The sequence below is a fragment of the Canis aureus genome, chromosome 13 (genome assembly GCF_053574225.1).
Source record: "Canis aureus isolate CA01 chromosome 13, VMU_Caureus_v.1.0, whole genome shotgun sequence".
Lineage (NCBI taxonomy): Eukaryota > Metazoa > Chordata > Mammalia > Carnivora > Canidae > Canis > Canis aureus.
Genome location: NC_135623.1, coordinates 64,744,691 through 64,759,682, shown reverse-complemented (window position 1 = coordinate 64,759,682; position 14,992 = coordinate 64,744,691). Strand labels below are relative to the sequence as shown.

The 14,992-nt window shown below is 34.0% G+C and overlaps 1 protein-coding gene across 4 annotated transcripts in view; it reads left to right on the top strand.

The window, feature by feature from the left end:
- Positions 1-14,992, top strand: part of FSTL5 (follistatin like 5) — a 682,404-nt gene that overhangs the window by 608,785 nt on the left and 58,627 nt on the right. For all 4 annotated transcript variants that reach the window (XM_077846542.1, XM_077846541.1, XM_077846540.1 and 1 more), the window contains 2 exons: positions 2,664-2,813; positions 14,585-14,692. In XM_077846542.1, the coding sequence (XP_077702668.1) occupies positions 2,664-2,813; positions 14,585-14,692 (258 nt within the window). The remainder of the gene's footprint in view (positions 1-2,663; positions 2,814-14,584; positions 14,693-14,992) is intronic.

The following is a 14,992-nucleotide window of genomic DNA, read 5'->3' as shown; positions in this document are numbered from 1 at the left end:
AATATATGTAATTGAATATGGAAATGATGTAAAGGGAAACAGATGAATTCTAACTATGAACTAGAATTATCTTTTTCTTATTGACCCTCATCCTTATTAGGTCTAATATCTTATTATTTCCTTTTAGTCTAAATGGTGGGTGTACATTTCTATAAAAAATGATTTAATTAAACTTCTTGATCTAATTCCTGACAATTTTCCTCATCAGTATGTATTATCTTAATTTTATTTTGCATCTTTGTTTTTTTTTTTTTTGAGCTCTTCCTTTGTCTCATTAAATCCCTAATGCATGTGAAAAACATTCCTCTAAAATTCCTATCCACAGAAATAAATATTAATCTATGTGATTTGAAAAAATAAGAGTGCTGTTGTAAAATGGGACCTAATAGACTATAATCTGAAATAATAACATAAAGTGAAGCAAAGAAAACTCAGGGTGGCTGTCAGGAAACTTTTAATGGCTTTGTAAAAATGATTGTGAGGCTGGTCAGGGACATCTAATGGAGACAGCATACAAATAGGAAATAATTCCCAGCAGAGCAGTTTATTTTACTGTTGAATAGTTTTGTAGCAAACAAAGGGGTGGAAATTGCTCCTGGTTCGGCAGTTGTTTCACTGACAGTTATGTGTCAGGTCACTCACACTTCCTATTATTTTGGCAGATTTTGTTGGTAGCTTTTACACAACAGCAAAGAATTCATAAACAATTTTTCTATGTTCAGAGCCTTTCATCGACCTCAACTCCCACTCCCCCCCCCCTCATCTTCATGCCTCTCAAGTACATATTAAGAGTCCTGGATTCTCACAAAATAGGTTCTTGTCAAAGATATTTAATATACTTCTGGAGAAATATGTTCATCATAGAAAATAATGTTTCAGTGAACTGATGAATGAGACTATTCTGTGCATGTGCTGGGGACAGATTTCAGGTTTGTCCTGCCTGTTGAAGGGGGCCGTGGACATTGCTCGGGATGACCCCACTGGTAATCATGTTACAGTGATTAGGGTACATTCTGTGTAATGGAATTAATGTCATGCTTCCAGAACTGCCAGAAGCACACATTGGATGTTTAGTTTTCGATTTGTTTGGTTCTGTTCTGGAAGCCTGGAAACAGCCTGTACTGTTTAGAGGAAAACACTATCATTATATGTTCCCCGTGTCTTGACTGTACCTGGCAACTTCTGGACTGAATCTTAAAAATTAGAGGACATTCCAAGTTCTCCCTGAATCAGATCTGAAGTTTTAGAGGAGAGAAACAGCAGACCACACACTGAGCTCTCCTTCCAAAGTGCTCTGGTTTTTACATCATTATCTAAATTTTATGCAAACAGATAAGGCACCTACTATGCTTGTGCTCCCCCAAAAGGTGTTACTGCGGCATATCCATTTTAATTACTATATAACAAATGTGGTTTATTTGCTGTCAGTATTATCTTTAGAGTAAAAGAATGCTAGTGGTGTTGATAATGAAAACCTTGTTCATTGTGTTACATGGTTATTAAATACAAATGGTGAATGGAATGTCAGCCAGAAAAAAATGTTTTTATTTGAATTAAAGAAGGAGAGTATTCTAACTTAAGCGTTACTGACTGAATTATACAAATCAATAAATTAGACATCTGTAATCAGTGATCATACCTAAACCATAAAGCAAATGAAACGCTAGAATCAGTGTTTATCATTACATCGTTATCATTATATAAATATCATTACACACATATTTTATGCACAGTTCAACAGATCTCTCTTCTCCAGTAGTTTTCTAACTACAGGTAAGTTGAGAAAATTACAAAACCAAAAGCCCGGCATATAAAAGAAAAAACCTGAAATAAAAAATGAGCTAATGATGTTTCTCCCGTTTGTGATGTGTCTACCAGCATGGATCACAAAGGCTTAAATATCCCTTTCACATTCATGTATTGACAAAATTCAGGAAAGGAGGAAAAGAAGGTATTTTTTTTTTTTTTGGCCTCATTTATGGCCTTCTTTTACAAACTCTAAATATTCAACCAGAAAACAATTGAGGGTGAAGGAGCAAAATAAAAATCTACTTGGGCAGATTAAAAGATAAAATGTGACCTTGCTACCGAATTGAAAAATAAAATAAGCATTCTGAATAGCTACCTAATTATAATTTTTCTAAGCTTCTGACACTCCACAAGTTAGAAAACTTCGAATCATTCCTGGTGGATATGGTAGTTTTTGAAAAGATCAAGGATATGCCATGGGGGCAGCCACCGATGAGATAACCTCTAAATATATTTTAGTGTGACATTTAATGCCTGGTAAAGAAGCTTGAGATTAGAGGATTTGAGAGAAAACATTGGATTTATTATCTATTTCTGAAGTTACTGAATTATGAACAGGTAATAACGAATGAAAGGATTATATCCTGTTAGAAATAAGTGATTAAGGTCATGATGAAATTTATATCAAAGGGTTATTCATATTGATTTATATATACATTTAATGAGCTTGCATATGCACTATATATTGTTTTATTTGATTTAACACACACACACTCTCTCTCTGTGTATGTATATATTTTACTTTTGATACTTAAAGTAGTAGTAAAGCATCAAACGTTAATTTTGCTCCAAATATGCCGTACCCATGATATAATTTAAGATATTCATTTTATCCCCTATTTTCTAAATTATAGGATGAAGTCTGTCCCAAAGCTGAAGGAGATGAAGTTCAGAGGTGTGTGTGGGCCTCCGCTGTTAATGTCAAAGACAAGTTCATTTACGTTGCACAGCCAACTTTGGACAGAGTCCTTGTTGTTGATGTCCAGTCCCAAAAAGTTGTTCAGGTATGAATGATCCCTGCTTTTGAAGATGATTTGAAAAAAGAAATTTACTTGTATGTAATTCTTTACCAAGTAACTTGCCCATTGACATTTGATTGCCATTGATAACTTGTTTCATTGCTTGGATAACTGGAAAATGTATGCATTTTCTGCACACTGTCCTCTTGATTTGAGAGTTCTGTTCCTTCAGCTTAATGAATTAAAAAAATAATTTAATTTTTCTTATTTTCAAAACTTAGATTCCATAAACACATCATAATACTAACACGGCTAGTTCCACAAAAATCAGTCTCAGTTTTGCTTATTCTGTTCAGAGCTACATAAGTTCCAGTCAGAGGCTAATTAAGGTATTTCTATTACCATTCCAGAAACAGTATTATCTCTTTCTTACTTGATTCTTAACAAAAGCCAAGATAATAGTAGACTTCATTAGATAAATGTAATTTAGTAGGCTTTACTATAGTAGTTAAACAAGTAATATGTACTTAAGTCAAAGACAGAGAAAAAAATCCTAATACACATTGTCATGGTCATGGTTATAAAAAAACCATTCTGGTTTAAGTTCCCAAATGTTTCATTCCCTGCTCTTTCTGAAGTTGTTTAACTTGGGCAATCTATTTGTACTCCATTACACATCAACTGAGGGGTGGTATAGGATTTGCTTCTAGGCAGTCTGGCTCCAGTTACTGGGCCCTTGACTCTTATGACCTCCTGATTCTCAGAGAAAACAAACTTAAAACAGCTTTATTAGATATGCATAATCTGCAAAATGGGACTAATAACTGTACATATCACATCAAGTTGTACTTAGAATTACCTCAATTAATGCATATAAAACATTTATAGAAGATCTTGGCATATAGAAGTGCTTTATATCTATTTACTATCAAAATAGTTCTGAGACACTGGAAGCTAACCATTCCTTATGTTTACAAAGACCTTTTCTGGCATCAATAATGTTTTCAAATCGAATATTGAAGTAGCCCCTCTCATGATTCCTGACTAGAACCACAAAAAGTGGTAATGAGTTCATGTTAGGGCTTTTCATTCTAAGAGTCCTTAACAGCTTCATATGAAATCCCATCATCCATCTCTCCATCCACTCATTCACTCTGTGTACATTTGTTGATTGCCTACTATGGCTATGTTTGGTATTACAAATAAAAGAATGAAAAGTGTTTTTATTGAAAATAAAAAAAAGGATAAACAAACAAAAAGCAGAATCAAACTATAAATACAGAGAATAAACTGATATTAGCCAGAGGAGAGGTAGGTAGGTGGGGTTTGGGCAAAATATTGAAGAGGAGAGAGAGATATAGGCCTCCATTTATAAATGAGTAAGTCATAGGGACTAAAAGTAGAGCATAAAGAATAGAGTCATGATAGAGTAATAGCCATGCAATGGGACAGATGGTAGCTATACTTACAGTGAACATAGCGTAATGCACAAACTTGTCAAATCACTAAGTTGTACAACTGAAACTAATGTAACATTGTGTGTCAGCTATACTCAAAGATTAAAAAATAAATAGAAATTTTTAAAAAAATATGCTCACAATTAAAATAACTAAGGATGGACTCATGTAATTAATTGAAAGACAAAAAGAAAATTGCTGGACAGAATAACAAAAATCTAGCCATATGCACACTATGAGGTATACTCTCTAAAAAAGGTAAACGAAAAAGTGACATTTAAGGACAGTATAGATAATGCAGGAATTCTACTAACAACAAAACAATAAAGCTGGGGCAGCTATATTGATGTGAGACTTTAAAAGGAACTTTAAGGCACAAAGCATCAGGTTAAAGCAAGTTACTTGATAATGATGAAAAGAAAATATAAGACTAAAAACGTATGTGATTGCTTACAATTTTATCAAGTGATTATTGCCATACTACTAGTAGAGATTGGCATATGATCAAAAAGAGATTTTGATACTTCAACACTTGATAAATCAACAAAATCCACGCTATATGTGAACTGAACACTGTTGCTATGCTTGAACTAACATACGTGTGTGTTAGCCTTTGCATCCGGCAATGATCAAATATATTAATAAATAATAACACATATTAAATATAGTGGCCCTGCAACCAATATGACAGACTAAGTAGCTTATAAGCAACAGAATTTTTTTTTTTCTCACAGTTCTGAGTCTGGAAAGTCCAAGATCAAAATGTCAGCATGGTTGTGATCCTGTGAGGATCCTCTTGCTGGTTCATAACTGGTGCCCTTTCACTGTGTCCTCATGTAGCAGAAGGAGTGAGGAATCTCTGATGGGTCTACTTTATGAAAGCACTAATTCATTCAGGAGGGCTCCATTCTCATGACCTAATCACTTCCCAAAGACCACAATTCCCAAAACCATCACCTTTGGGGGTTAGGATTTCAGGATATGAATTCTAGGGGGGACATAGACACTCAGACCATAGCATTCACTAAGTGAAGCATTTAGTAAAAATGACCACATGGTGGGCTATAAATTAAGTCACAAGAAATAGTAATGAAAATCGTTTCATACCCATTCTCTGACACAACATTACGCTATTAATAACACCAATGTAAATGTAAAATACTAATACCAATATCAAGTAATATCGGTAATCATGATTAAATATGTTGAATCCAAATAAGACTGAGCTGTCAGGGAATTTAGCTCCTTAATTAAAAATAAAACTGTAATAGATAAATTTAACTGGATAGTTTTAGAATTTAGCTGAAGAAAATTAGAATAATCTGAATGAAAGAAGGAAAGTATAAAGAAATGTCTATAAAGACACAAAGGAATTAACATGTAAAAGGTAAACATTGAATTATTCAAAAAAAGACTAATCAAAAGGAAACTGGGAATTTTCGCAAAGAACGAGGACAAAAGTCACAATTAACACTATTAGAATTGAATAAAAGAATATATAACCACGATCCTAGCAGAGAGTAAAAGAAACTAAGAAAGTACTAAGGTGAAAGTCATAGTAGTGAATTTTGAAAAACGAATGGGAAAAAACAAATTAAAGGGAAAACATAAGTTAATATGATGTAACCCAATAGGAATACAAAAGGAATCTTGATTTGAGAGTTCTAAAACAAAACAACAAAAAATATTCTGTCCCAGATGGGTTTAGAGGTGAAAGCTGACCTGTGGCAGACTTTCTTTTTTTTTTTTTTTTTTTTTTTTTTTTGTGGCAGACTTTCTTTATCGAAGAAGCATCTTAAGCTTCTCTGGATGCGTCTTGCCTTATTGCCTCACTTGCTACAGCTACCTTCCATTTGGAGAACCGAAGGGACCAAGAATAACCTACCAGATAAATTCCTGTTGTAGGAGAAATGTGAAAACTTAATCCTTGGAGCAAAAAGGCAGAGGCTGTAGAGTGTCCTGGGTTTGCTCACGCAGCTCTGGCTGGGTGTATGGTGTTGTTGATGGTACCCTTCTGTCATTGAAAGGGAAAGGTTTTGAATTATAGGGGCTGCTGAATACCTCACCAGAAAGAAGGGGTGAAAGAGCAGCTGCAATGACTTGGGCCACTCTGCAGCAATCGGTTCTACAGAAATTTAGGGATGACCATTGTTTATAAAATGAAAATTAAAAATAAATGAATGAATGAATGAATGAATTCATAAATAAATAAATAAATAAATAAATAAATAAATAAATAAAATGAAATGAAATGAAATGAAATGAAAATTTTCATACCGGTACATTCAGTCTAGTATTCTTTCCGATAGGAATACTACTTCTTGAAACTTATTGTGGATTGTAAATACCAACCTAAAGTTTAGATATATACCACAGAAGATTTTTTTTTTTAACTAAAATTTTCTAGGTTTTAATTTGTCTAAGTTTTCTCTTTCAAAACCACATATAATTTCAGTCTGTGAGCCCTTTGGATAATTAATTCCACATCTACTCCCTGCTGAGTAAAAGAATACATCCTTATATTTGTCTTAATATTACCTTAGGGTATGTAAATCTTAGCCCTCAAAAGTGCATGTTTAAAGGTGAATTATAAATATCCTAATTGTTCTATTTTTATACTTGAAAATATTTCGTTTCTTAGAATTATAAAAATTCCCTCAAGGTTTTCCCAGTTTAAAAACAACATGACAGGTTTTACAGACCTAGATATTGAACCCTTTGCTTATAAATTAAGAATCCAAGTAGTTCAAGTTCTAAAACTATTTAAGGAAAGATCATCTCTAACTACTTAAAACACTAAATTAAAAACAATGATAACTACAACTTTGTGATTTGAGCTGTATTTAGATCCAAGGACAGACCGCACTCAAAGTCAACTGCAAAGTACAAAGTTAATTTTGTAAAATGTTAAGCATCCTTTCTCAATTTGACCACTTTTCTCAACTGCGGCTAGAGTTGAAGTCAGTCTTTTTTGCATCCAAGTGAAGTTATACTTCCTGATTATGTGCTGTAGCTGTTGATTTATTTCTTCCAAAGCTGTGTATATTATACAGAGACAGCTAAGAATATTAATTATAACAGAAATTTACTTAGTCTTCTCCCAAACATGATAGAAGATGCCACAGAATTTTCTATAGTGTGGATAAAGAAATGGAACAGTGAAGTTCAAAATCAATCTTGAAAAAAAGAAAAGAGAAAAAAAACAGACTACTCTTATTTAACTTTAATCTTTCAAGCTTTCTTTTTCAATCTAATTAAAGTAGATCCCCAGTGTTTTATCCAGACCTTATCTAAGAAATCATATTTCTTCTTCTTTTTCATGCAAATGCATGCAAAAGACTGTGCAGATTGGTATTAAATGTGTATTTAGGATTAAATATTTAAAAATTTGGAACAGCTTTGTTACATTTCATTATCAAAATGACACATATTTTCTGACAACATAAGATTTTCATGAAATTCAAGATAAAATATGCCATTAGAGTATATTTGCTTTCAGCGGATGCAACAGTATTACTTTTATCTGCAGCTTAAAAAGTAAAAGGTCACAGTCTTTTAATGGAATCGGTGATGTTGGTGTTGCTTTAAACATCAAATGTATATACATTTTTCTTACTGTGGAATTTTTGTAAGAGTGGCAGACAGGTGATATTTGGCTGTTTTAAAGACTGACTAGTAAACAACTGACCTCATTTTGTCTTCTGTGGAGCAAAATCAGGTTCTGCTTGGATGCAGAAGCGGCTTGTGACACCTCGGGAGTATTCTTAAGTGTCATCAGCAGTCTCCTCTAGCCATTAGCACATTATCTTGAGAATCGACATCATTAGTTTAAATTAGGTTCACTTAATTAGCCAGCTGGTACTCTTCTTGTCAGGCTGATAAACAAGCTGTGCTTCACTGTTCCTTCATGTCAGGACGACACCCCAAGTTTTGTGTATCTTTATTGCTATGATCCGTGTTGCCTCCTCACAAAATAAGCCATCTTTATAGAGGTTGATGCAACTGGTCCATGACCCGTATAGCATATACTTTAAATCTTTTATATTTGTCTCATCTCAAGAAGTACTGATAAATCTGCATAACACTGGGTATGTTGGTATTATGAAGGAGTTAAGGTTTGTAGATCGATAAAGAGGAAAAGAAATCTTATTGTATAAGCAATTATATTCTTAAGCAATGTTTTAAAATATTAAAGAAAAATATTTTAGTGATATCTTTATAAAGCTACAAAAAGACCTTTATTATTATTATTATTATTATTATTATTTAGTGTATTTTAAACATTTTAATGAAAGAATGGAAGAAGTTAATTCAACATGACAATAGAATACTCTGAAAATGGTACTTACATGGAAAATTAAGAAATGGATTTTCAGACCTGCATTTGTAGAGTAGATCATGACTGTTAATTAATTATAATAATGACATATTATAATTTGAAAGATATTTCTTTTTTTATATAAATTTATTTTTTATTGGTGTTCAATTTGCTAACATATAGAATACAACCCAGTGCTCATCCCATCAAGTGCCCCCCTCAGTGCCCGTCACCCAGTCACCCCCACCCCCTGACCACCTCCCCTTCACTCCCCCTAGTTCATTTCCCAGAGTTAGGAGTCTCTCATGTTTTGTCTCCCTTTCTGATATTTCCCATTCATTTTTTTCTCCTTTCCCCTGAAAGATATTTCTGAAAATGTTTAAAAGATCAGTTCATTTTTGAAAGTAGGATTGTGGCCTAATTGTTTGCATACCACCAGGCCAAGCAAATGCCCTGTGTGCAGAAAACGATCGTGTTTATGGTATGGGAGAAAAATTTCCAACCTATAGTAGCAGAACCTTTCATTTAGACAAAATCTTACAGAATCATTCATTAGATCTAACCTGATTCCCTTTGTTCTAGTATGGCCTGGATTTGAATCACCTGCTACAAATCAATCTTACTTCCATAGGCTTCTCCAGGCAAAGCCTGAAAACCATTTCCCAGCAGAATAAGATCAGTAGTTAAATGCAAATTTATACAAAGTAGTGAATAAGCAATCTATATAGGTTAATTCTGAGGAGAAGGATGAATATATATGGAATGTTTTCTTCCAATCACATATTCTTGAACATTGTAATTCAATTTATATCATTTTTTCTTGATAAATGGTTGGTAGTTGCAGGAAAAAAAAAAAAAATATATATATATATATACACCAGTAGTCTCCAGAGTGGAATGTGTGTAGCATAAGGGAATGAAAGGTGATGAGTTGTGAGAAGGGAATACTAGGATGTCATTTATACATCTTTTTATCTTTTAAAAAAAATCTTAAGACATTTTATAAATATTTAATACATGGACCAACATGGAAGCCTAATAAATTCATCTGTATGCTGAATAGTGATGTAATGCACAGTGGACAGGAAAGCACCTGGAGAGGGAAGTGGGAGTTTTACAATAGGAAGGGATCGATATTGGTACTTGAATTCACTGTTGTCTGTACAAAGGGATTATCAATACGGCATATCTGAACACAAAGATTGTTATGAAGATTAAATTAAAATAATTTGTATTTGAAAAACATTTTAAAAAACTTTTGTTCATAATAAGTATGGTATAGAGCATAATTGTCTTTCTTAAAATAATAATGATAATCTTAATAAGGTTTGGAACGCTGTTTAATTTTCGCAGTTTGCTTTTCCTAATTAAGTAGATTTAGAGGTCCACTAATTGTCGAGTACTGCTATTTTCAGGGTATTATTCTAAGTGCATAGGTTGTATTATTGGCTTAAAAGCAAAAAAATCTTTCTTGGAACCTAGAATCTATGGGATATAGATGGACATGAAAAATAGAAATACTAAAAATGTATATTATATAATATGTGCTCTTGTAGTAAGTGCTTTGGAAAAGATAAAATGGTAGCTCAAGACCAGGTGGGGCTGGGAAAGCTAAGGGTGAGGGGATGTGCCCAAAATGAAGGCTGGCCAAGGGTTAAGCAGGGGGAGTAGACCGGCATCACTGAGAAGGTGAGTTCTGAGCAGCGAATGTGTTGAGGAAGCAGACATTGGGCTATCTAGGGGAAGACCATTCAGGGGCAAAGCCCTCCAAAAGGCAGAAGTATGGCTAGCACGCTGGATGAACAGCAGGAGGCCCAGAGCACCTGGACTGGAGGAGTAGGTGAAGGCGCCAGAGAAAGGAGACAGAAGGGGCAGGTCAGCCAGGGCTTGGTAGTCATTCGAAGGACTTCTGGCTTTACTCGGAGGGAAATGAGAAGACCCCATAGTGTTATTGCTCTTATGATCTGTCTAATAATGCTAACCAAAAAAAAAAAAAAAAAAAAAAAAACTTCCTAACAAATCTGTTGAGAAAGGTGGTGAGTATAAAGTTTGAAGTTAGAAACCATGGGGTGAGGTCTAGAGGATAGAGCTCTGTTCTTGGGGTTGCAGGGGAGGTGCTGCAGAGGTCAGTATTTAGAAGGCATATAGAATCCTGTTTCCTGAGAATGTGAGGCACGGGAGGGAGGGCAGTCAAGGATAATAGAATCTTTACCATCCCTTTCATAAAATGTGGAGAAACATTTCAACTATTTCACAACACAGAGTCTTATAGGTTTAATTGTTGCAAGAGAGATAATACTTTAAGTATCAAATATAGTGTCTTTCTCTTTTACAAAAGCTTATGATCTAAACTTACTCATCATTTAAAGTAATTTCCAGAGTATACTAGGAGCTATTTTGTGAAATCCAATACATGCAATTTATTCCTTTCAAAAGTTGACAATATAAGTAGGAAAATATCTGTCTTTTGGCTGAAAATTGGGTATGGCAAGATTATCCTAAAGATGGTTGTTTGGAAATATTTCTGTCATTGTTACATGATTTTGTTGCTGAAAACCATGTAAATGTTCCTTCTGTAGAATGTGTTATACCTGTACACTTGAAAAGTTACAAACAGATTTTTTTTTCCCCTAAGAGTTAAACATTTTCCAAATAAAGCATGTCAGAGGTATTTTTCTCCATTTTGGATCTGCATATCTTTTTCATTTCTGAGGAGCTATTATAACCAAACACCAAAATATGTTGAATTTCATAACAAACCTTTAAAATGCTGAAATATAAAACTATCCAAACATTTTGGAGACTGTTGAGTAGATATATTTTTTAATCTGAAGCAGTTTTGAAAATTGATATTTTTTTCTCTTTCAAATACATGTATCTTAATAATTTGAAGGCAATTCTCTATGGACTGTCTTTTGACATCTCCTGGAACATATTCTCATAAGTTGACTTCAAAAAAAATAGTCTCTGCCTTCCCATTTATTAAAATATTCATACTTAAAAGCTCAAAGCATCACCTCCTCCCCTTATCCTTCATTCTGCTTTGTACTTCTTCCTCTGACCTTTCATGGCATTTGGTCCGTATTTTTATTTTGTCACCTGCATCTAGTCATTCTTTCACCCTCTAGCCTATAGAATCCTTAAGGACAAAGACGGTGTTTATTTACTTTCTCTTCTAGGTCTGAGATCCTTCATTTGCTAAATAAGGACACTATATCTCCAACTTCAAAACATTACAATACTAATTGTCATGAAAATACCTCTAGTTCAGGTGCCTGGGCAGCTCAGTTGGTTATGTGTCTGCCTTTGGCTCAGATCAAGATCCCAGGGTCCCAGGTGCGAGCTTCCCTCTGCCCTTTGCCCGATTTGTTCTGTCTCTTCAGTCTCTCTCAAATTAGTAAATCATAAAAAAAAATCTTTAAAAAAGGAAAAAAAAAAAAGAAAATGCTTCTAGTTCAATTAACTTTTCTGATAGTAATAGTAACATTTCCATGGCACAACCTAAGCACTTCATATTTACTACCTTACCAAATATGCAGAACAAGCCTTTCAAATGGGGTCTGATTATTGTCTCCATTTTATTAGAGAGGAAACTTAAGCACAGAAAAGCTTAGTAACTTCCTAAGGTTTTTCTTTTTTTTCACTTAAGTGAGGATGCTACATTTGTAGTCAGCTTCCGCTGTAGTCAGCTATAAGCATGGAGTATACCGTCTCTCCCTGATTCTCAGCTAGGCTGTAACACTTATCCAGACGATACTGCATGTGTTTGGGCCTGTGGATTTCTTTCCATTTTCCAAAAGAGAAAAAGTAAAGAATGTATCTTATACGTGAGGCATAAATAGGAGGGCAACGTATCCACGTATTGTCAGGAATTAAACTATCAACTAGGAAGGATGGTGTCTCATCTTCAGAGAGGTTGCCACATGGGGGATAAAGACAGACTATCAAATATCAGCTCTGCTGATCGCCTGCTGGATGATTTCTGGGAAGGCTGAGTCTCCATTTCTTATGCTGTTTTATGTGGATGTTAACCTAACCCATGGACTGTGGTATGCCCATAGAGGGTCATACTTAGGAAAGAGATCAGTGAAAGAAAAGAATCTTATGAGAGCTGGCAAACTGGAAATGTTTATTTAAATTGTTCCTTAATATTTAAAGTTATCTAAAGATCTTTGCTCTTTGTGTAATTGTCTCTTAATAATTGAATAATAATGAGGTCTTTGTTAACGTTGCTTTTGTTGTTGAGCTATTTTATCTTTAACATTTTTAAAGACCTTAGGACTATTTCTTTTTAAGCCGCGTGCAAAAGAGGGCAACTGTTATAATCACACATGGATCAAGTTTTACATATAAAGGGGAAAAGATGAAAAATCAAAGGAATCTTATTGCTTTGTTACTCGTGTAATGATTAATGATGGCACTTCTGCTATATATGTGTTGAAATAATCAATGAGTACATGAAGAATTTAAATGAAACATCTGGCATTCACTGGATTACAATTAACAAAATACCAGACTATCTCTTAAGCAATAAAGCCATTTAATTATCTCGAATAACATCAAGTCTAGAGACAGTTACTCTAGGTTTGTGCCGCAACTCAAGGTTGTTATGGAGAATTCAGTCTCTTTTCATTTTTCTCCTGCCAAATCCTCAAAGTGTTGTGTGGCTTTTTCCTTCTTAATCTAATTGTCTTGGCCTCAAAATGACTTTGGAAATTAAAGCTTAATGTTCTCGTATGATAGCATTCAAAGCAGGAACAAAGAGAAAGTATGGTGCAATATCATTCTCAGAAATCATTCATCATATGAATTCTTACCATGTATAAAGGAGAATATGTCACATGACCAGGGTAGCCTCTGGAGAGGCTGGGAAACTTGGCATCTGTGAAGGGGAAATAGGCTTACATTTCTGATGCTCACCAAGTGGGCCACCTTCCCTGGAATCATTGTTGGCCACCTGGTCCCAAAACAATATAATGGCTCTGTTAGGAAGAAAGTCATGAGGACACTAATACAGAAATGTTCAAGTAGGTCTCTTGAGAAGTCCAATAATTAATTCAGTAATCCAAGAGTATTGAGAATTTTAAATAGAAAAAAATTCAGGTCAAGGTTTCAGAAGATAAATACTTCCATAAGACTAAGTTGCCAACATGTGAGCTAAAAAATGAGCCTTCACGTATTCAACCACAACTGTAGTTTACCTTTAACTAACCCACTGAGAAGAGTATTACATTATGAACTGCGACTTGGGAAATTCTCTAAGAATATTCAACAGAGCCTCGGAAAGAAATGCTTTCAAAATTGAATAAAGGTTGTTTTATTGAATACAATTGTTTTATATTATAAAATTAGAAAAATACATATAAGGAACTACTACAGGAAATTACTTGAGAAGGCATTAGCCTGAAATATAAATAGCTTGAAATTAAGGTGAGTGAAATAACTTCCTGGCAGCAATTTCTTTTCTGGAAGTTTTGTTCTAAGTAAATGCTGAATATTATAAATATTGGCAGAAAAACACATTTACCATATCAAGTGTGGTTCAAAAATTGCTTTTACTTCTTTCTGTGATTTTAGATTTCTCGTTAAGGAAACTAAATTAGGTAATCTGTCATTAGGGTTACCGCCATACATCAGATTGCAGGCATTTTAGCATTATAGATGGCCAAATCCCATGACCAGCATTAGAATGAAGAAAACCTAATAGTATAAGCATAGCTCTTACCTGTGTTCAATAATTGAATAAAATACACAGATTAATCATTTATATATTTTAAGTTTCTAAATAGCTTATCCATGACACACAATCTGCATGGGTAATGAAGGAACATAAGACTATATAAAACTGTGTGAAAACATCCTTGTGTAAAGTATTATATTTCCAAATTAAACATATAAAGGTTTAGAAAATCAGAAAATTGGCAACATAAATTTTTAATCTGACAGTTAAACTCTTGTTTCTTTCAAAATTTCTGGCATAGTTTAAAACTAATATTTCAGTCTGAAAACATTTTCTTTTTTTCAATTCCCATTTCCTACAGGCAGTAAGCACAGACCCTGTACCAGTTAAATTACACTACGACAAATCACATGATCAGGTCTGGGTGTTGAGCTGGGGTACCACGGAAAAAACTTCTCCAACACTGCAGGTAAGCACATTCCAGTATATTTGAGAAAAATAATGATTTTTAACCCTTCATAGCTCACTGGATATTTATGGTGATCTTCCGTTGGAGGACTGTACTTTAATCATATCTAGATTTGCACAGAAAAGGAGGGGGATAAAGTTAATACTAAAGTACTTGTTTGGATGGGATAATATTGCAGTACATACTTATCAATGGTTAGATTTATATGTAAAAAGAAAAGCCAATGATGATAAAACTGATGCCATTAAGGAAAAACGAGTCATAATTTACCTTTCAACAATCCCCTCCCTCCGTCCAATT